Source organism: Siphateles boraxobius, unplaced genomic scaffold (assembly GCF_051911475.1).
Source record: "Siphateles boraxobius isolate OS27281-9 unplaced genomic scaffold, OSU_SipBor_1 9, whole genome shotgun sequence".
Taxonomy (NCBI): Eukaryota; Metazoa; Chordata; class Actinopteri; order Cypriniformes; family Leuciscidae; genus Siphateles; species Siphateles boraxobius.
In genome coordinates, this window is record NW_027509219.1 from 18,846,594 (window position 1) to 18,871,315 (window position 24,722).

Below are 24,722 nucleotides of genomic sequence, written 5' to 3' on the forward strand. Positions count from 1 at the left end.
ATTAGAATCAATCAGTGAGTCACCCATTCAAAGCATTTGTGTATGATTCAAGAGTTGTAGTGTGTAGCGTCAATATGTATTATTATCTTTCATTTTTCTTTTATTGTCCATTATACTCTTTTCACACATTTAGTATTTTTCTCTTTTCTATAACCAACATATACCCCAAATGGTCAGAACCAAAAGTATTTTCTTAATGTACATTTAAATGCAACAAATAAAACTCTTAATATATCATTATTCTTTGTTATTGGTAGAATAATGACGTTATGACTAAAACATCCATCTTAAAGCATGCTTTATTTTACCTCCCATCAATCTTTCCCTGGCTGACGTGAGTAATTAGCTTCATGATTGTGGAAAATATTCGGTGCTTCGATCAATGAAAATGGCTCTAATCTGGTGGTTGGGTAACTGCTTGACTAACCGCGGGCAAATTCTCACCCTCATCAACTCTGCTCCTGTCAAAACCTATCACGAAACATGCTTAACTTTAACCAGTTTGCTCGGTCTGTGAAACACATTGCAAGACTGAGAGAAACGCAATGAAATGCAATGGGTAAAGGCACAAGGGAAGATGTATGTTCCAAAAAAATAAAAAAAATAAATGAGGCCTCTTGGACTGATAGGCCTGTGGGCAACAGCCCATTCAGCTCTGTGGTTAATCCGTGAATGCTTTTCCCTCATTCCATGCTCTTTACTCTTAAACACATGAGCAATGGAGGTAATAATGCTGTAAAATTTCCTCTCTGTGGTGGTAATAAAGGGTCGTTAATGTGGGAACACTGATTGGACACTCTGAAGGAGCTCCTTACGTTTACTAATGCTAATGTAAAACTACTTACCATAGTCGGTGTCATAGAAGATAATGAACTTTTGCCAGGTGTACTCCATCACCACTTGGAAGATGACGTCATTTAGGTAGACGGGAGGTCGCACGAAGAGAGTGTAGTCGTCTGGATGGGCGCGACTGGTGGGCGGACAGCTAGAGCGAGGAGTCCCCGCAGGCGCCCTCTGGATGAAGAGGTGAGGGATGTGCATGGCGTCAGCTAAAGACTGCAGCGACCCCGCAGACATACAGCCGATAGAGCTGACCAGTGCTAGGATACCTCTGTTCATCAACTCACAAGCTGTGGGCAACAGAAAGAGAGAGAAGACAGAAGTTTTATAATGACTGACTTAATCTTCCATTCATTTGACTTAGTTTCCCATATCTTCAGTGCAAACATAATAGGCAAAACTCTAAATAACAAAATCATTTGAAAGTAACAAACTCTGAAAAACTATAAAGAAACGGTCGAGTATGATTAGGTATTTGAGAAACTTTATATTTTCGAGGTTTGCTGGTTTTAAGGCCTGTACAAAACATGAAAACCATAAAGTTAACTATAACTACTGTACATTAGGATCCACACTAATGATTGATAACCTTCTGTTAATTATAAGCGCTGCAGTTTTTTCGTCTCTCGTCTGCCACTTTAAATGCTTGAACTATTAAGTCGGTGGATTCTAATTGGCTGTCAAAGTTAACATTTATCAGCTGGGAAAAAAAATCATTCTGAAAGCAATTCCAACAATATTCTTCAATTGTGTCTAGGGTTGGGTACCAAACTCTGTACTTTTAATGTCACCGACCGAATTACGTCGGTACTACTAATTACAGATTCACATGAAATCAATTGGTGCTAAATTTCAGTACCTGAGAACTCATCTGGGCGTGAGATTAAGACTATTTAAATACAAATCCTGCATGTTCTATGTGTCTCTGTGTGAATGAGTGGTGCAGACGTGTGGTTTCATTTACCACACACACTGAAGCACGCGTGATGCTCACTGTGTTTTTCAGCCTCTGCAGTCTCACTATATGAGAACAGGAATGCATTTCCAGTGCCGCTCTGAGAGTCACTGAAGTTCATCAGCATTTAACAGTTTCATTTAAGAAAAACTATTGTTATATCATTAACACATTGAAACTAAAAGGTCTTCACCACAACCTGTCAAAATAAAAGTTTGGTTTAACTCGTTAATATATTACTGTTGTACAGTAGAATTTATACATCTCAATTTATTAATAATAATAACACTAATAATAATAAATGTGATGAAAATTATCAAAAATGATCACACTTTTTCTTCTATGTTGTAATTTTAAAAGCTCAGTAGTGCCGCATGTTGTTTGACAAAAAAAGTTTAATTTCATATAAAATATCAATTAAATTAATGTTTTATGTCTTCATTTGATTACTAGAAAGTACACAACACAGAATTTGTGGAAAACAAAACATTTCATAGAATTTATTACTAAAATGGTTGTTTTTATTAATATTCAAGCATCACAGACAATGGCAGACAAGGCATCTCTGGCAATAACACTTGACTTGACTACAAATGACTTTTCAGTAAATTTCAGAGAAAAGGTACCATTGGGTACCGGCACCGAATTTCATGTACCGGTAAAAATGTGAACTTACCCAACCCTATTTGTGTCATTGTCATTATAGTTGCGGTGTGGACTTCCCTATTCTTATATAATTAGAACGATTATTAAAACTTCATATTTATAGCTATTGTAGAAGATTTTATTATTTAGAAAACAAGTAATTTTGCTATATATTTGGACACAATTATTTCTTCTGTCTGTGACTTTGGATTTCCTCTGTGTATGTGAAAGACCTTGAATGGAATGTTGTTTGCTGCAGAAAATTCTATTCTGAGAAGTCACATGGTAAAAGACCTTTACCCAAAACTATCTATAGGGTGTGTTACCTTCTTTGGAAGAAGAAGTATGTATATAACTCTGAACCAAAATGTACTCGGGGGCGCGCACTGGAAGGCCAGAGGGCCAGAGAGCGTTAGAGCGCCGTTCTATGGAACGGGACGACGTTCGAAAATAAAGTCTAATTATTTCTGGCATCAAAGATCTCTGCGAAGTTATTTTTCAGAAAGATTGAAAACCACAACACTATCAATATTGTCATGGTCATTGGTGTGAATGTCCCTTAGCTGTTTTTTCCAGGCAGGTCAGGTTGGTCTGTTAGTAGGTTTTCAGCACTAACATACCCTTTACCCTCCCAGCTAAAGCATCCAAAAAAAAAAAAAAAAAAATCCCAGATTTTTTCACAAATTTTTTTTCACTCCTACTTAAAATCAATCTGCAGATGACAAGGAAATTGTTCAAAACAAGTTTTAACTTTATTTTGTTTTGATTTTCCTTCTGGGATTTGATCTGGATTTCCCCCTTGGGTTTAAAGTGCAATCAGAATCAACAAGCCAAAAAGACAAGATGGCAGACCCTGCCTTTGTAAACAGTGAAAATGTAACATAATGGAATAAAATGGGTGGATTGAGATTGGGGGATGTAAAAAAAAAGTGTATTGTGATTGTCAAAACATTTGGTGACTAAACAGAATTTTATTAAGTTTAGTAACAACACAATGTTTACATGGTACAGTGATGTTATCATGCTACTGTTTTTATTATAGCTTGACACAAATTTCACAATTTCAATTCAATTCTTGTGATTTGATTCTGATCTCGATTCAATATCGACTCCTTTGGATAAATATTAGGTACAGTAGATACATGTACATTTTTCCCAAGCAATAAATCTCACCTAATGCTATACAGAGAGCACTGTCAGCTGGTATTGTTATTAAAGGTTACAAATTTCAACTCAATTAAATATATAATGCGATTTTTTTATTATAATAACAACGTTATAATATTTTAATGAAATAACTTAAAATACAATAAATATGTAATATAGTACACGTTTAGCAAAATACTCCTCTCTATAGATACTTTTTCTAGCCAAATAACGTGCTATATATGGTCATTAAAATGATTTCCTAGATGATCTGTTCACGTGCTGCTTAAACTGAGGCGCTACAACGACCTGTAACGTCACATTTACAAGCGCCAAGACGGTATTTATTGTTTGAATTTCTAAATAAAATTGACAGAATCTGAGAGCTAAGAATTTGTTTCATATGAAAAGTAACCTTCTCTGTCTTGTCTGTCGGTGTCAATGTCCTCTTTGCTTAGCGATTTTTCTCTGCTTGAGAAAATGGATGTGTGGCGTGAGAGCGTGTGAAAAGTGTCAGTTGCGTGAGTCTGGCAGCCCTGATTAAAGTGCTCTCTACTCCTGTGTTGTGATCTAACAGACACCCGGTAGAAAGTACCTAATTAAGGTACAGCAATACAGTCCAGCAAGAGTCATTTTATGCGAAACCATGCAACTTTATCTACAGATCAAACATAATAATAGTAACATTGAATCATCTTAGAGAGAGTTTCTTCATGTTGACTGTTCTAACCGAACGCGACGCTGTTTGAATGCTAAAGGGAGAATGTCAGCCGCAACGGAGGGAAAGGTTCACGTGAACTCGAATTTAACGACTTATATATTCATTTCTACCTCACATTATACTATAGAATTGCTTCTGAACACTTATATTATAGTGCACACAAACTTTATGGTGCTTTATAATGTTTTTTGTGCCTTTTGTGGGGCTTAAAAATAACACAGAATAGGATTTGGATCCTATTCTAACTCGTCTAACCGATACCCGATCCGGCAAAGAATGGCAGTATCAGAGCCGATACTGATACTGGGTATCGGATCGGTGCATCCCTAAGAGCAACTTGACCGTCTGAGACCACATTAAACCATTTAAGAGCAGCAGCAGCTTAGGCTGGTTTCAAGCAGGTTTCTACAACAGGTAACGGGATATTAAATGAAAGATGCAACTTCTCTGAGAGGTTTTAATCGTTCAAATTGCCTAACAGCTAAATCATGACACAATGTTAGCACTCAAATTAAGCTGCCAGTACTAAAACTATAAAAAAACTAGAATAAAAACAAACATAAATGTAGGTTGTATTTTAATCGACTATTCCGACCTATCCATAAATAAGGTGAGAACATATTTCTCTAGTTCTGCAAATAGATGGAAGTTCCCTTTTGTTCAGACAAGCAACCTTGTAGCTTGCCATCTTGAAGAAATATATATTTTATAGCTCAATCCCTGAGCGTAATCACAGGCTGGCAGCCAAAGGTGGTGGTGATCAATATGTCTTTACCGATGGCTTTAATTACAACTATGCAAATATGATTATTTCCTCTCCACTTAGAGCTTCATTAACAATTCAGCACTTTTAGAGACTCCCATCTGAATAGTCAGGGAAAAAAAACACATTTAGGACTCTATCACAGGCTATGGGGTGTTTATGGAAAAACATACGAGGAAACCAGCGTTCTTCAGTATAAATATATAGTTTTGAAATTTTTATTTGATAAACATTCCATTCTTAAGCACTTACTCACAGGGTTTGCATAAACAGATGTTCATCAGCACTGATGCTACTTTAAGAGCTTTGATTGGTTCCTTCATTTTTTTTCCCGCTGCATAAGTGAAGGCTTAGTGCTTGTGTGTTTTGATTGAGTTGCTGCAAAGTTAGGCTTATATCTAATTACATCTTACATCTTACTGCAGAACATTTTATAATGAAGCATAAGTCTATTTCCAAAGAACTGAAAGTACCACCTACAAATAAACTCAACCTTTTTGCCCTTGATCAGTTTGTGGCTCCCGGATGTGCAGTAAAGCTGATGTCAGGCATGAACATTCATCTCACTTGACTCATTTTATTTAGCGTAACTGAAGTTGGGGAAGGTAAAATGCAGTATGTTGAAGTGAGCCATGCAGCACTGCAATTTGCCAACTCTGGCAAAAATAAATAAATAAATGGAAGTGTCAACCAGGGCCAGAACGAAAAGAAGGGAAGATGCAAACAATAGTGCTGAAAAAGCAAACTGTGAGATGAAATGGACAACCCAGGCTCATTGGAAAAACATGCCTCTACTTGGGCTATATTTTTGCAAAAACGTACCGATATATACAATTCACTGCCGTTTCCAGCTGAAATGATTACTAGAAGCAGTAAAGCACCAACAACTTTAACTCCTTTTCAAATAAATTATGATTAAGGGGCAAATTACTGATTAATAAAGACTTTTTTTTTCTTTTATCATAGTGTGTGATTTGTAAACTAATACACTTTGATATTTGCATCACATAAACAGCTTCATATGTATGGTTTTTCTGACGTAGTAAATTTGCTTGGTAGCTTACTTGGTACAGCGTTGCATTTAGAATGCAGAAAGCTTGGGTTCGAGTCCTAAGAAACACAAATCACAACACTCGATAAAATATTTCAAAGACTGGTAGAAAGAAAACTAAACTGGCATGGTTACATCAGCAAATGCATTTTCATCTCAAGCTTTTGTTAACTCTATCGTTTGGGTAGCAACGGAATATCATTTTGCTGAAATGTTGCCACTGGCACGTTTCTATAATGAGCCTGGGTTGGAAATGGAGGCTAAGTGCAAACTAAGCCATTTTATTTCACTCCACACTGTGTTGAGTGAACATTGTAAACAGACCCAAGGGATTTTGTTTTCTGATCATAATATGGGACTCGTTCAGCATGTTGACTTGAAGGTATTTTTCAAGCTTTGATGATGGGCAAATTTGGTATCAAAGCAATCTTTGTGTAAATGTTGAATATTTAAAAGCATTTTATTTTTGAAAGCTTTTGATATGAAAAAAACACAGACTATTACTTAAAGGAATAGTCCACGTCATGTATCAGCATTTCTTTCTTCCACTGAACACAAACGTAGATATTTTGAATGTTGACCGCGAAGCCGTTTCAGTTCGCATTGACTTCCACAGTATTTTATGTCAATACAAGAAAAGTCAAAGGCATCCAAAACTGTTTGGTTATCAACATTCTTTAAAATATCTTCTTTTGTGTTTCGCAGAAGCAAGTCAGTCATACAGGTTTGGAACAATATGAGGGTGAGTAAATGTTGGCAGAATTTTCATTGTTGGATGGACTATCCCTTTAAGGCCTCAACACAAACTTCACCGTTTGAGTGACAGTAAAAGGTGTTTTGCTAAATGTCAAAAGAATGAAAGTGATAAGTGGATTATCCAGGATTTAAATGGTATCAAAGCCTTTGAAAAAAATAATAATAATAATAATAATAATTAATAAAGACAAAAGATTTTCCTTGAACAGCTTCAATACTAAAATACTACTGGGTTCATCCTCAGCACTCTGGTCTTCAGCAATTACAGCTTAAAGCAGTTTTAAAAATCTTTTTTGAGAACATGCTTCTTTTAAACCAGTTCATTTAAACTCTGCAAGAAAAAAGGAACTGCCAATCATCCTAAAATACATTATAATGAAACCTTGACATTTGATCCCACAAAATGTGTAGAATTATGATGATTAACTTAACGCATGCAACTTAATTGATTAAATGCACAAGTTATAAGCTGAAAAAGCCAAGCTCCAGTTAATAAGATCTTGCTTAATGAGGTAGAGTGTTTTGTGCTGCCCTACGTTATGGATTGGACTGATTGAAAATGGAAAGGCTGGCTAATCCTTACTTATTAAAGCACTTCTGTGAATTAGTGCTATAATCTGTCAGTGATTCACATTCGTCTTAGATATTGCTAACTATGTTAGCGAAAGGCAGCATTGATCAATCATTACAAATGAAGTCTTATAATTTGCCCATTTGTTTGATTACATATGATCCCAAGTCTTAACATGACCCGTTAAGTATTGAATATTAAACCAGCGCCTGAAGTTAAAAACACAAACACTCAAATTTGCAATTCACACCAGGGACTGCATAATGCCATGACACTTTCAAAGAATAATGTTACAAAAAAATAAAACAATGACTTATTTTACTTTGAAAGTAAACAATGAAATCCCATATAATGGCAATGACTCATTTTCAATGGCTCAGTAGCAATAGGATGCCTGATTGATAGGGTTCAAGATGTCCCATTTTTCCCTGGACAGTCCCATATTTCAGCTTTTTTTGTGTGTGTTTTAATTAGGAAAAAATCATGTTTTGTTCCATATTTTATCTTCAGATGACTTTTTTGCTGAGCGATAGAACGAGACTTCTGTCATACGAGAATAGCCTATATCAAAAGTAGCCAATCACGTCACAGTATATTTTGAAGAACAAATATACCATCCAGTCACAATTCTCTATCGACAGTCAAGGCGGGATACAACATTAGTGTCAGTGACAGAGCACGGAGGAGATCAATACCGACACGAAGATGTCAAAAGCATGTTTATACATTTAAAGAGGATCTTCAAAAAGAGTTTAAATTATGAATTATTAAAAAGATAGCCACTGACAGAGCCAAGTAAATTAAGATGTGACATTTGTGGAGCTCGCTTTTCCATTGCTAATGGAGGCAGCACTGACATTACACAGCTTATAAATGCACACGAAAAAGGAAGTAGATGCTGCACCGTGTCAGGTATTCTTTTGTAAAGCAAAGTTGCGAATCTGATAAAATGCATGCAAGTGAAGGACTTGTTTTGGTCAGCTGACTGCACTGCAAAATTGATCAAGAAACTGTAGGCTATTATCCGAAATAGTTTTCTGCTCACACCAAATCTGAGGCCATAACACACACACACACACAGACACACGTGAAGATACTTTTATGTGTGCGGGTGGGGTGGGGGTGAGGGTGCCTGTCCCATGGTCAGCCAACCGATTCATTTCAGAGATTTTTTTTTTAAAGGGTAAAAAGAATGTACTTAAAGAGTGTTGTTTGTCACTGTGTTTTTGGAGTTGACTCAATTAGGGCATTTACTGTTAATTAGTGTAATTTAGCATAAATAATTCTTGTTCATTATGTTTCCTCCTAACATAATTGTGATTGTGTTTATAATAAACAAGTGACACGCTGTTCATTAGCAACATTTAATTTAAAATACAAAGCAGTGCATTTCTACACCAACAGTAGAGTACCCTGATAAACAAACATTAAAATTTGCCTTTAACAAGCTCACTAAACATTGTGTTTATCTCTCTAATCAATGAATCTCCCATTCTCTTACAAACATCAAAATAAATATTTGTAGTAATATTTTAAATGCATATACTTAACATTTTAATGTTGCTATTTAATACACTTTGATGTGTATAGAAAACTAAACTTTGTCATTCAATAATAGATAAACACACTCCTGTTCAAGAGTTTGGGTTCAGTAAGATTTATTTTTAAAGAAATTAATAATTTTATTGAAAAAAATATGCATTAAATTGATCAAAAGTGACAGTAAAGACATTTAAAGTTTCTATTTTACATAAATGCTGTTATTTTGAACTTTCTATTCATCAAAGAATTCTAAAAAGTATCATGGTTTCCAGTTCCACAAAAAATATTAAGCAGCACGATTTCTGAAGGATCATGACACTGAAGACTGGAGTAATGATGCTGAAAATTCAGCTTTGTCATCAGAGGAATACATTACATTTTAAAAAATATTAAAATGAAAATGTTTAATTCTAATAATATTTTACAATATTACTGTTTTTACTGTATTTTTGATCAAATAAAGGCAGCCTTGGGGGAAATATAAGAGACTTCTTTCAAAAGCATTAAAAAATAATTCCGACCCCAAACTTTTGAACTATGTCCGAAAATCATTTTATTTGTTATTATTTGCTGATATGAAACTTTTATCAAATTTAATTTTGCCTTATACTAGTTAACAATACCATGCACATTCAACATTTGTGAGAACTCATTTATTGTTTTTTTACGATTTTAACTCATATCAAAAGTTTACTAATTTAATTCCAACTGATAATCAAATCAATCCAGGGAATTCATTAAAATAACTCATGATTCATTTGAGAAATCCAACAACACCACTGCATCCAAATCATTCTTTCTGGACCTGACATGTAGTGCTGAGTTCTCAACAACACCATAGGGATGTGCAAGTCTCAGCAATTCCAGACTGCAACACACAAACCCCAGCTGAGCGAAAGCGCCGTGAGTACAATGCGTGTTTTTAAACAGGACCCACTGACTCCTGACAGATCAACATGAGCAAAACCTAATGTAAATCTCAGCTGATGCTGTCATGTTCACACTCCTGTTTTCTCCCAGTTGCCCATACATGTGGGTGTATTTGTTTACTTCTAGTTTGAATAAATAGACCTTTTTGAATTTATAATACATGCAAAGCCAGGAGAGATGAAGCTAAAGGCAAACCCAAGGTGGGAAAAAAAATAAACACTGACATATTGAGTTATCTGGTTAAGCGCTTAGCTTGTGGCCTCTCACACCGGTCCATTTCAGGAGTCCTTAACTTTTTCCATCACCACTTAGACACGCACACACACACACACGCACACGCACACGCACACGCACACGCACACACACACACACACACAGACACACACACACACACACACACACACACAGACACACACAGACACACACACACACACACACACACACACACACACACACACACACACACACACACACACACACACACACACACACACACACACACACACACACACACACACACACACACACACACACACACACACACACACACACACACACACACACACACACACACACACACACACACACACACACACACACACACACACACACACACACACACACACACAGAGAGTCCCCTCTCTCAACTGAAAATATAACACTGTTGAGCACTCCAGATAAATCTGTCCCAGGAGAGCACTGGCTTTTCTTTTTATAGTGGAGGCTTTTGCTACTGTCATTTTTATGAGGAAGATTTGCAACGCATCCTTCGTTCATCTTCAGAACACAAATGAAGATGTTTTTGATTAAATCCGAGAGTTTTCTAAACCCCACAGAGAGCAACGTAATTGACAATTTCGAGGTCCAGAAAGGTAATAAAGACATTGTTAAATATGTCCATGTGACTACAGTGGTTCAACCTTAACTTTATGAAGCAACCAGAATACTTTTTGTTCACCCAAAATTTTTTTTAAAAATAACGACTTTATTCAACAATTTCATCTCTTCCATATCAGTCTCTGACGCTGCTCACGTAGTAAACACAGTGCAGCACTTCTGGGTTCTACGTCAGATCGCCGGCTCAGTATTGGCCGGCTCCTGCATCAGCAGCAACAGAGAATGTGAACAGCATCAGACACTGACACAGAAGAGAACAAATTGTTGAATTAAGTCATTACTTTTGTTTTTCTGGGCACAAAAAGTATTATCACTGCTTCATAACACAGTGTAGTCACATGATCTATTTTAACAATGTCTTTACTACCTTTCTGGGTCTTGAAAGTGGCAATTACGTTGCAGTCTATTGGGGGTCAGAAAGCTCTCGGATTTTATCAACACATTGCGTTCATATTTTGGGCTCATCTGCTTTTCTGTACATAGTATGACTCATAGCATTACTATGTTGTTTAATATCACTGTCTTAGTACTTTAAGCAAAGATGAGCGTTTTAGAATGTCCCCAAATTCAAGACTTTATTCTTCAATCTTCATCTCCATTCTCAGCAGCGACCACAAACGTCAAATCCTGTGCTCTTTAAAATTCAAAAATTGCTGCCCCATGAAGCTTTAAAACACGTTTTACAGCAGTGATATCAAACGCTCATTGGCTCTCACCTGTAAGATGTATTTGATGAATCACTGAATCATTGATCCAAGAGATTCGTTCAAAACCTCTTTTAAGACTTCATACATTAATTTCAAACAATTAGGCCTTATGAATTCATTTAAATAAATATTTCAATAGGCTCATTTAAAGCATTTTAGACAAGTAAAAATACACTCATTCATAACATTAAACATTTTGTTTAGTCTAATGTTTTGTTTTTAGAATCGTGGGAGAACCGTGTTCATAAAAAAAGAAGAAAAAAATGAAGCTTAAAATAATATATACTATATCTGGGATCTAACTTATACCTCCAAATACCACTGTTTCTAATATTAAAATGTACAATCTTACAGACTAGGAAGAAGTCTTTATTTAGGCTACAACAATGAATTGGGACCATTATAATGCAGATTAGCAGAATAATGCAGGATTCAGAAATTTCTGCCACATTTGCCACAAAAACACTTTCGGTATGCATTGGGTATCCCTCTAGCACCCCCAAAATACGTCATTTCTGACACTCGTGTGACAGTCACAGAATGTTGCACGGAGCGCAAATGAAACGATCATCTTTTCTCTACTGGATTGCAGTACAAAATGAAAATGAAAATTTTAGGGGTGCGGTAAAGTAGGTTTTATGTTGGACATTTGTTAGAACATTCGCCACAAAGTTAAATAGATGTCTTTCATTAAAGACATTCAGTTTAATTACATATGTATAGCAGATATATAAATCATATAAAAGTTAAAAATGGGCTTAATCTATTTTTAATCTATTTTCCAACATCAACTATGTAAAAGGATCACATTTTTAGTGTTTTTGTGGAAAAATGCACATACTTAACCAACTTTCTTGTCGATCTGGCACCTTTGAGACACTCTCTAACTTGAAGTGCCCAAGTGGGGAACGTTGTGAGGTTTTTTTTTCACTTTTAAATTCTTAAAACAATTAGGCTACATCATTGAATAATATTAAAATTCACTTTTGATATAATGCTTTACAATGTGACCTAGAAGAGATACAGCATCATCTACGACTATTAAGCCATTTATCAATTAATGCTGAAGAAAAGATCGAATGTCCAACATAAAACCTACTTTACCGCACCAATTTTAGGGTAGCCTAATAACCTATGTTGAAAAATACATACAGTTATGACGGCTCCGGGCTTCCTATGCTTTCTTAGATGACATACACCGATTAAAACTGCTGACACCTGGCATTTGGCCTAGCCCGTCACCTGACATTACATTTTACTTTAGGAAAGTAATTTAATGTCAGTAGTTCATTATCTTGCTAGAGATTTGGCCTTTAAACATCATTTCAATAAATACGTTAAAAAAATAATAATATGGACTTACATTTTGACACCAATTAGATAGGCTACTTTGTTTTTGATCCTCTGACGAAAATAGTTCCAAACAAATCTATCGTCGAGCGTCTCAGAGCAGTGTTTCTCATTCCTGAATGAATCAATGTTTTGAACAAATCAGTTTAATGAATGATTCCATAGATCTCATATAGAGACTAGTTGCCCTATTGGCCGCTATGGCGCAAGAAATGCGGCCGCCATCTTAAACCGGTCATACTCCTATTTGCGTTGCACAGCAGCAGTAGATGCCAGAGCACTGTGCAGCATATTCCTGCTCAAATCGGCGAATCATCACTCGGCGATTACTTTTCACAAGTAAGATTTAACATTTAACATTACCGTACTATTGGTTGTATTTTGTGAAAAAAATATTAAATGTGTCCTGTATCGTAGCTATGTGTATGACCTTTGCAGCAAAAAAAAACCCCGCGTGTAAATCAGTTCAGTATTGAGTGAGATATGATTAAATAAATGCGCTGACAGCTCATTGCACCTGCCAAACAGATTACACTGAGCAGAGGAGCGGGTGACCGGTTTAAGATGGCAGCCCCACAGCTCGTCCGCGGCAATAGGCAGTAGCGGTCGATAGGGCGTCTATCTATATGATGTCTATGAATGATTCAATGACCTGCTCACGAACAATTCGGTTGAGCAAATGATACTATGTTTTACTCACAAAGACTGACACTTGCCGCCACCTTCTGGTGGAACTTAGTAAACTGCAGAAACAGTCACTGAAATGTATATTATATTATATTATATTATATTATATTATATTATATTATATTATATTATATTATGAAAAAAATATATTATTATTATTATTAGTAGTAATAGTAGTAGTAGTAGTAGTAGTAGTAATACTATATATTAATTTAAGAGTCAAATAAAAAAATCGTATAACCTTACAAATTTATTGCATAGTAGATATCAGTTATCAGCAGCCTTAGTAAATTAAGGTAATCTACTTTTTTTTAACAGGTTGTATTGCAACCATATATTTACACTCAAAGAAAAAACAAAAGAATACCAATAACCATCTCTGCAACTAACTCAGCACGCTTCTTGCGTGGCAGATGTTTGTAAGTGCGCTCCACATGAGCTGTTTAGAAATGTGCTTTGCTGTAAGGGAAAACGAGTCAAACAGTCCCAAGTGGGAGAGTCTCCAAATGTCAAGATGTAAGTGTTTGATGAAGGGACGGCCTTGACGGAATCTGTTTCATTATGTCTGTTTTTGAAATTAAGACGCATGCGCAGGTTAGCATGCCAGCTGGCTGAATACAAGAGGATTGAATCAATACGGTGCTGCGGGCACACCTGGTGGAAGAACCAGAAGAACAACCACAGCCAAAGAAAAGTCAAGGAGGGATGAAGTGAGAAAAGAGCTGGGGAAAACTACTCTGAACTCCCAAATCCCTGCGGCTAAACCAAGTGGGTTCCTATTTTGCTACCTATTATGGTGTTCTTGTGTGTTTGCCCTGCTGAAAATAACAGCCTAAGCTAGTCTGGTCTCCCAGTTTGACAAGCTAACGATTGCTAAAACCTCAGTCAAAAAAGTAAGAATTATGCTGTCATCTCTATTAGGAGTGGTACGTAAGTGTCAACAACATCAGACTGAATGAAAAGTCGACTGCTTTATATCATGAGTGTTTTTCAGGTTTTTCATGAGCGTTTTATTTTTGCATAAAACACACTGAACGTCACATTGAATCAGTGTTTTTAAATGATTTGGTTAAATGACTGATTCAATGACTCAGCAGGGTGAGTCCGTGAGCCTGTGTGTTCTTCCAGTATCACTGACCATATCTGCAAAGTTTCCCCCTTAATTGAAGCACTGAAGAAATCATTCATCACAAGTGATTCTCCACATGCTAACACGGATGGAATCAACCTGTGACTCATTAGAAATCTCCACAGCATCCATTCTCCCTCTCCCCCTTCTCTTTTATCTAATTCCATTCATCTTCTTCAACTCTCACTCTCTTTCTCTTTCCCCTGCATCTCTCTACATTTACCTGCCTCCTCTTATCTCCTCTAAGGGCTGGTCTCTGAACAAAGCCCCTCTGCGGTGATTGAAGGAGAGATATAAAACAAAGAAAGGGAAGAAATGTGGGATTTCTAAATTAAGGCAAAGCACCAGACGTCACGGATCTGGTCCCTAACATCTTTATGTGAAGAAAATATGCAAATCCCTCCTCCTTTGAGATTTATCAAATAGGCAGTCAACATGATGCAATTTTACTGTATGTTCAAAAAAAAAAGGCCATAATTGTATCATGTTTTTATCATTAGTTTGGGCAGCAGAGAATTTTGTGCATGAACTAAAAAAAAATGTTAAATCTTTTTTAGATATGGTCTTAATACCTAGCAAAAAAATGATCTAAGGGTAGGGGGTTCTAGGGTCGTTTCAGAGCTTAGTCTTCCATATATTAATGATTTCATGAAATATTGGTACACAATATACTTTTCAATAAATGTTGAAATACTAAATCCTATACTGGTGCTAATATTAATTATAAGGTCCCACTAATCTCACATGTCCAAAGATCAGATGTTGTGATTTTACTTCAAAATGCAATATTTAAAGTCCCCCTGTACTCAATAATTTAAAATAAAATGTACCTGTAAAAATTATTCATGCGTTAAAATAGCTTGAATGTAACTTCACCCTTGCTTCATTTAGTATACGCGGATCCATGAATATGCAAATGTTCCCCGTCTTCACTCACTCATACAGGCTCATATACAAGTCAATATATGCGTTTTATGTATCACTCTCTACAACGTCGGACACATGACAGTAATTAATATGATTAGCCTTTGGCTTGACCACATTATCTAACAGCTAATAATGTGTTGCTAATGTTACACAAACCATGTTCCCATTCGCCATCTCGGAGTCTGGCTGCTGCCTTCTAAAAAATCAGCATCCTTAGAAATGCTTAGAACAACTTAGAACGTCAATAGTTCATCATAACATCGTAAAATACATCATATACATAATTCACCCACTATATTGCTAAATGTAACAGATTTTTCATATCGACAGAAAAGTATACTAGGATAACACAGCTTCTCTTGAGACTCCCCTGATTCACAGCATAGTTAATGATATAGTAAAGCCCGCCTCCTCGTGACAGGGTTGGTTACAAAGTACTTTGTAATGTAAGAAACACAATCGATTTCGAACCTTGGTTTTGAGTTTGATTTTTACCACAGGGGGACTTTAGAAGAACACTGAGCTTTTGTGGATCAAGCAAAAATCATAATTCTGTAGAGCTAAGAAAATAGAGTTAAAAGATATGATTATCCATAAGAAATGAGATGAAAAATCAGAATGCAGAATGAAAGATAAAAGGGTAGTAACAACTCTATAAAGTACAGCTATCTTCCAGATGAGTCCAAAGTACATTTTTAAAACAACTATTACTGATATATAAATGTAATTTGCTGTCGTTTAATTTGTAATTAATTACATTTTTTTAAATTATAAAAAAATAATTAACTTTATAAAAAATAACTGCAGGAACTTTGTACATTTTCTTCAATGTGACAAATTTTTTTTTTAAATTAGTGTTTTTCAGCATTATTGAGCATAATATAGTTCAAGGATTTAATTATTTTGTAGACGCAGCATATGGCAACAATGTTTCTTAATCATTTAATAGTTTGAAACATCCCACACAGCCTGTTTTATATCTAAAACTATAAAATAAATGTCTCTATTTATTTATAATTATAATGCATGCATTTTTTTATGACCTCATGTTAATTGAGGGCACTGCAGATTATTAAAATGAAAATGAAAAGTGACTTTCAGTGTACATAGTTATGAAATTTAATCTAATTAATTTTTTTCCTGATGTGATGCTGTACCAAGAAAGAACCTGACCAATATTTCAAACAGCTGTTAAAAATAAATACCTTTTCAGTATGATAAGTCTTTTTTACGAGTTCCTGGAAAAAAGCAGAAATGTAAATCTTTCTTTTGCATCCGATCTTTTCACATAACACACCATTAGGAAAAAAAAGTTCTTGACTCAACGTTAAAGAACAATTTATGATGCTTTTGTACAGGGGTGGACTTGTTTAAGGGGCCCTAAGCAATTGCAGGCATGAGGCCCTAACACAGCAACTATGTGCAACTTTTGTAGCCCTTATCTTTCGGTCTCTGTCTTTCAACTGAACCCCCTTTTTTAAAAGAGTTTACCCAAGTGAGAGAGGAACAACTAATCCTAACTAATAAGCAGATATTCACTAATAAAGCAAAGCAAATAAAAATATATGGAACACATTCGTAAATAAACTGTAAATCTTAAAGTAATTAGCATAGTGATCATGTTACTGAAACATTAAATAATAAATCACACAAAGCTTCCATGGATAGACCACTGAATTCCATACACCATATAGCATACAGCGGGTGAAATAAGTTGTGAACACGTCACCATTTTTGTTGGTAACAACCCAAGCAAACCATAAATACAAAGAAACCAAAACAAATAAGTTCAGAAATTAAGTTATGTGTAATAATGTGAAGTGACAAAAAGTATTGAACACATGAAGAAAGGGAGGTGCCTTCATCAGTCCCAACTGATGGCCTACAAAAAGGTCTCATGATGGGTAAAAGCAAAGAGCTGTCTCAGGACCTTCGCAACCTAATTGTTGCTAAACATACTGATGGCATTGGTTATAGGCATATTTCTAAGCACTGTTGGGGCCATAATATGGAAGTGGAAAGACAATCAATTCACCATAAATTTGCCTCGACCAGGTGCTCCTCGCAAGGTGTCTGACAGAGGAGTGAAAAGAATAATCAGAAGAGTTGTCCAAGAGCCAAGGACCACTTGTGGAGAGCTTCAAAAAGACCTGCAATTAGCAGGTACTGTTGTCTCAAAGAAAACAGTAAGTAATGCACTCCACGCCATGGCCTTTATGCATACTCACCATGCAAGACTCCATTACTGAGAAAAAAAGAAAAAAAAAAAAGCATGTTGAAGCTCGTTTAAAGTTTACTGCACAACATTTGGAAAAGCCAGTGAAATACTGGGAGAATATAGTGTGGTCAGATGAGAGCAAAATTGAACTGTTTGGATGCCATAATACACACCATGTTTGGAGGAGAAATGGCACTGCATATCACCCTAAAAACACCATACCAACAGTGTAGTTTGGAGGTGGGAACATCATGATGTGGGTCTGCTTTTCAGCAAATGGTACTGGCAAACTTCACATAATTGAAGGAAGTATGAATGGGCAAATTTACAGAGACATTCTTGACAAAAATCTGCTGCCAACTACCAGGATGATGAAGATGAAACGAGGGTGGACATTTCACCAAGACAATGATCCCAAACACACAGCCAAGGAAACTCTCAATTGGTTTCGAAGAAAGAAAATACAGCTGCTAGAATGGCCCAGCCAATCACCTGACTTAAATCCCATTGAAAATTTATTGAAAGAACTGAAGATCAAGATTCATAGAAGAGGCCCAAGGTACCTTCAAACTTTGAAGACTGTTTTTGTGGAAGAATGGGCCAAAATCACACCAGCAATGCATGCGACTAGTTTCTCCATACAGGAGGCGTCTTGAAGCTGTCATTACAAACAAAGGCTTTTGTACAAATTATTAAATAAATATCAGTAAGTGCGTTCATTACTTTTTCCCTGTGTCATTTCACATTATTATACATAACTTAATTTCTGAACTTATTTGTCATTTTTATTTTTGGGTGAACTATCCCTTTAAGAGTGCAAACCTTTTAGTAAAACTGAATGATGCACATGCATTTATGTATGTATAGATTTAGAAAAATACAGTATGTTCTTGCTTCCCCACATGCAATAAATCCGCATCCTTGAATGAGCGGGTGTTACACACACACACACACACACACACACACACACACACACACACACACACACACACACACACACACACACACACACACACACACACACACACACACACAGGAGACAACACAGGTAGATTCCAAGCACACAAATATATTTATTTACAGAAACTGAATTAACAGTTAGATAAGATTTAGCTGGATGGTAACTGTTCTGTTTGTGTTGGCAGGGGATGAGTCGCTGAAGACAGTGGAGGATAAAGCTTTCGCAGGTACGTAGCATAGGTAAGGGACCAAGTAGGTTGATTACCCGCATCAACCTACTTGGTCCCTTACCTATGCTACGTACCTGCGAAAGCTTTATCCTTTATAACAATAACAAGACAAGACGTGCAGGTGATAACCAAGAAGTAAGTGCAGGTGATAACCAAGGAGCATTGTGGGAGATGAAGTGCACAGAGGTGATAGACTGGTGACTTAGGATTGTGACAAATGTGACCATTTAAAATTAATCAGAGCTATAGAAACATATCTTAATATTTTTATAAGCAAAACTCTGCTGCTAATGTGCTCGCCTAAACGATTAGATGTAATGATAATGTTACAACTTTAAGGGTGATATCCTGGACAAACAAAAAATGATAGAAAATGAATAAGTTATATACGATTTAATTACGCTTTTGGGTATTTGATGGGACCCCTGATTCCCTGGGGCCCCAAGCGGCTGCTTACCTTGCTTATTGGTTAAGTTCCCCCCTGCTTTTGTATATTTTTTTTAAGCTTTAAAGCACCTAATATCCCTTTAAGCAAAACTAAAAACCATTCATGATCGAAAACTAAAAGCAATGTGACTTTCAGTGTGCAGTGATGAGATTTAGTTGCATTTTTTTTCTGATGTGATACTGTACCAACAAAGAGTCTTTTGCATATAAAGTACATTTTGATTGAAAAACTGTTCTTTTAAGTATAATACAAGTCTTATTTGCAGTTCCTGGAAAAAGCAGAAATTTCAGATTCATAAATTAATCTTCTTTTGCATTTGATCATTTCACATAACCAGTCACAAATGAAACCGACCTGATTTTGGACCATATTTATGATTTATACAATATTTTTTTTATATACTTTTATGATGCTTTTGCATGCTTTTTACATTTACTGTCCCTTTAATCAAAATAGAGAAAAATCTAATGAAAAAAACAACAACAAATGAAATATGTTGTCCATGATAGAAAGCAATCGATTTCTCATTCAGCCTGATGTTGTTGACACACTTACCCCTCCTGAATGAGATGAGAGCTAAATCCTCTTACTTTTATATTTGTTTGTTATTTTGACTGAGATCATGCAGTTTTTCATCATACTTTGCTTATAGTTATTCAATACAATCCACTGGTATGGAAGAGTCAGAGTGGGAGGATAATGTATGGGGCCAAAAGACTTTACCAGAATGAGGTTACAAGAAGTGCACCTTTGCTGGAGAAGAGAGAAAGAGATGCTTTGAACGAATTTGGCTGAGGGCTAAATTCATACAGGAAAAAAGAAACCTCTCTTCAAACAAAGCAACGGTTCCAAGGGACATATTTGCTCACTGATTTTAAACATAAAAAGGGCAGAACATGTGTGTGTGTGTGTGTGTGTGTGTGTGTGTGTGTGTGTGTGTGTGTGTGTGTGTGTGTGTGTGTGTGTGTGTGTGTGTGTGTGTGTGTGTGTGTGTGTGTGTGTGTGTGTGTGTGTGTGTGTGTGTGTGTGTGTGTGTGTGTGTAGAGACATCTTTGTCATAAATATGGATGTGGAGTTGTGCCTTCTCTCTGGCAACATGCCATCCTGCAGCTTAGTGCTGATTCGTCTGAAATCTCAACAGCATGTCCATCGCCGGCATAAAACAGGAGGTGACATCACCACTCTGTCCACCACAGCACTCATCAAAGCACCATCTGATCTAAGTCTATTAGTCCATTACCCTCACACATGGGTCTCAACCCCGCAAGGTGAGAGTTAATCACTGCGAGCAGCTCTAAAGCTATCATCTGCACTAGCATACAAAAAGAAAAAACATTGTGGAAAATGTTGTGGTCTTTACACTAGATAAATACTTACATTTTGTCTCACAATGTAATCAAACATGATATATGATTATATTACAACACACTGTAAGAATAATATAATACTAACAAAAAAAATTAATACATAAAAACACTATATAATAATAATAATAATAAAATAAAAATTATATATATATATATATATATACTATACAAAACAATATATGTCTGTGCATTAATGGTGGGTATTCTTAATCAACATTTGGCAACAAGTGACAGTTTTTGAGTCATTAATAAGTGATTCATTAAAAAAAAGTGAATGAATCAAGTGATTCATTCAGGAATTAAACACAGGACAGTCTTTATAACTCATCTTTATAAATGAGTCACTGAATAATTCAAACAATTAATTCACTGATTCCTTCATAAACTAAACTCCAATAATGTGTGGCTTGGATACGCGACAATTGATTCTGCATTGGCTTTTCAAACTGTTAATATGAATATCACTGATATACAACATCATTAGTGCTCGTGTGATATTATATTGTACCAAATACAGTTATATATTAATAATTACTGTTATAACGTGATACTAAAATGTATATAGTGTTTGTATTTTTCTATTTAATTTTTTATTTTTATTATTTTATTTTTTGTTGCTTTTTTAAAAGCAATTCTACTTTCTTTAAGCCGCATTCGAACCGCAGGTCTTCCGAGCAAAAACACCTATACATGCTGTACCCTCCAGAACACTTCTCTGAAATCTAAATAGCATATTTTCATAGTTTTGTCTGGTTCCATCAGGCTATTGGGGTGCAAATAGCCATGCTGTGTGGCCAGTGCTATTTACACCCAGTGCAAATAATCACCTCGTATTTTCCCCGTTTCCTGGCCGAGAGCTTATTTGACATCGCAAAGGTGTATGCGAGCTGAGAGTGCAGCTCTGCAGCCAGACTCAGTTGGAAAGACGTGAATGTGTGTGTGCATGTGTTCGAAGGACAAATACAAAAAGGAGAATGCTTGAAAGGAGGATGTGACAGAAAAAAAGAGAGGAAAGAGCAGAAGGAAAGGAGAAAGGTGAAGAAAGAAATGCTGATAGAGAGTTGAAAAAGAAGCGATTGCACCACAGTGTGTCTGTGACAGATGGTCGGGCGCTGAGGAATGAAAGAAAGGAAGCGGTTGGGAATGATGTGTCCCTCTCATCGTTTCAAAAAACTCTATTTCATTTTTTAGAGAAAGCAATCGTTGTCCTTTTTACTTTCTAATAAACACAGCAGCAGTGCTGTGATCATGCACTACCAAACCAGCCATTACCTTCATTGAAGTTACTATGATCACTGGAACAGGGTAACTGTGAGGCCGGGTTGATGTGAGGACAGTGGCACTCTCATTTTCTGCTTTGGCTCATCTCGCTCTCTCTCTCTCTCTCTCTCTCTGTTTCTCAGAATGCAATGTTCTTTGGAGGAGAATGCGCTGCAGCTTATTGTGCACCTCAATGCCGCTGAGCATTCAGCTCAGTCCTCCAACACATCGGAGTGTTCTTGAGGCACACAGGGAGCATGTGTGCAGATGCGACTCTGTTTCTGGGTTGAGTGTGTGTGTAGGACCAAAAGGAAGAGAATCCTGAGTGTTTGCATCAGTGAAAAGAGAGACAGCCTGAGATATTTTCAAAGAGGTCAACAGGTCAAAGTGGGCTGAATGAGAACTCAAACACCTCACCACATACTCAGAACCTTGACTCATTGGCTTTCTGCTGTCATCAACTCTTCTCTACGGTTCCTCCAGCTGGCTGTTTTCCCCCTCTCATAACCTCCAAACTTCCCATGATTCTCTTCTCTCATAAACATATATAATTTTTACTGTTTTTTTACACTTTTTTTAATCTAGGCTGAACCTCAGCCCACAGACCACCCTAAAATCGATGGTTTCAATCTGATTGCTTTGCTTCCAGAGGCATATTTTTATATCATTTTGTTACACTGTAAAAAGTGAACATGTGCAGTTGTTGCTTTAAAGAGGTATATCCACCTTTTTCCTGGTTAGCAAATTTACCCATGATTCATTGCGGGTTTGAACCGGAAGCCGGTTGTCCTTTTCCGGTTCGAAGCTTTATGAAGATTAAGCGCCGCTCGCTCAGAACCTATTTTTTACAGTCTATGTTCAGAACGTCGCAGTGATGTGCTGGTTAGAACATATGTGAAATAAGTAGGGCTGCCCCTGTCCGTGCACGACTGAAGTTGGGTTGGAAGTTATGTATACTATATGGGAGAGAATGCTAAACCATAATGAGCGTTTTCGTAATATTGCCTATTCTGCATCTCAACGCACGCATAAGCTTGCCACAAAAAACTCGGCAAAAGTAATGATTATGCATTAAACATTTGAATTGTTTATTAATAACTAGGGTTTTCTGTAAGTGTCGACTGCAAAAATAATTTTGATGATACTGACTCGCCATCTTCGCAGTAGTGAACGCGCCTATAGAGAGAAATGCACACTTCATACGAATTAACCTATACATAAGCAGAGAGCCGCCCATTTCTGCTCGTTTTTAATTATTTTGTTTAAAAGTACACATTTCAAGCTTTCTATAGATATACTTATCATGTATGTGAGGCAAGTAACTTATACGCTGAGTTTCGTTGGTTAATAAGACGCGCTCCAGTTCACGCGCCCGCGCCCCCGTGTCCTGTATATCTACTATTTGTGCTTCTTATTTAATATTCCAGGCAATTTGTTGATATAACATTGATAAAAATGAAGATACAATTTATACTAAACGAAATTCACTTTAAAGAAAGGCTTTCTACAAAACAAAACTTGATAAGTGGTCAAAATCATCTCTGAGCCATTCCAAATGTTTTCCGATATATTGGGCATCTTATGATCATATCTGAGTCATCTTATGCGGTTCCCTTTTCATATAATCAACATAGATGAAATAAATTAAAAAAAAACATTATATTGTGAAACTTAAATATAAAACGTATGTTTAGTTATTTTTTGTTTAACTTATATTTAAGCGTCACACTGCTCCGCTTTGCTCATGTGCTCTGGTTTGTAGCCTATAGCTTTTACATGCATGTGTGCGTGATGTGATGGAGGGTGCGATTCTCGAATATTAATTGCATAATACCCAGCGATCTTCGAATATTATTTTTGCTTGAAATGCCCATCCCTACTGGTAACGTATTACAAATTTTTCGTTGGATGATTCAGTTTTAGCGCAGCTAACGTTAACCAAAAACGTCTACTCTCTGGTATTGAATGTAACTTAGCTGATACGAACCGGACATAGGCATTCCTCCTTTTTATCTTATGCTCAAAGCACCAAGTTTCTAAAAAGTTTATTATCTTCTTTGAATTGTTAAGAAAACCAACAACAGCACATGTAGAGCCTGAACTCGTTCTCTCACTGCTAATACAGTACGAACCGGAAGTAGGCAACCGGAGTCGTCGCCATGGCGGCGCCCATTGTTTAGAGCAGAATAAGGTGGATATCGTCCATTATACATTATACACATATACATTTTTATATTGTTGTTGTAACCTAATTCAACCAGGTTTATATAGCAAGGGAATGCTGTTTGAACTTAGTTGAGTTACATTGACGCAATATACAATTTCCAATAAATCTCAGGATGGACACATTCGACATATGCACACTACAACTGCACCAGACCTATAGAGGGCAGTATAGTTGAGTCTCGTGTCATCTACAGGACATCTGCTCTGAAGAAGAATGAAGAAGAAAAATTGTGTGTTTGGCTCCTCCTATTGAGAATGAGGACATGCGTCACGGTAGCTTGCTGTCACGTGACGAATTGAGCCCGTCCACCATTTTGGGATCGTACGCTATCGGTTGCCAGGGGCAGCAGTGTTAGAGCGATACAGAGACGGAGCAGGAAAGACTAGAATAATGTA

At 36.5% G+C, this 24,722-nt stretch overlaps 1 protein-coding gene across 2 annotated transcripts in view; it reads right to left on the reverse strand.

Moving 5' to 3' along the window:
• The window catches only part of grid2 (glutamate receptor, ionotropic, delta 2), a 475,449-nt gene that overhangs the window by 218,479 nt on the left and 232,248 nt on the right, over positions 1-24,722 (reverse strand). For both annotated transcript variants that reach the window (XM_077223320.1, XM_077223321.1), the window contains exon 3: positions 846-1,130. In XM_077223320.1, the coding sequence (XP_077079435.1) occupies positions 846-1,130 (285 nt within the window). The remainder of the gene's footprint in view (positions 1-845; positions 1,131-24,722) is intronic.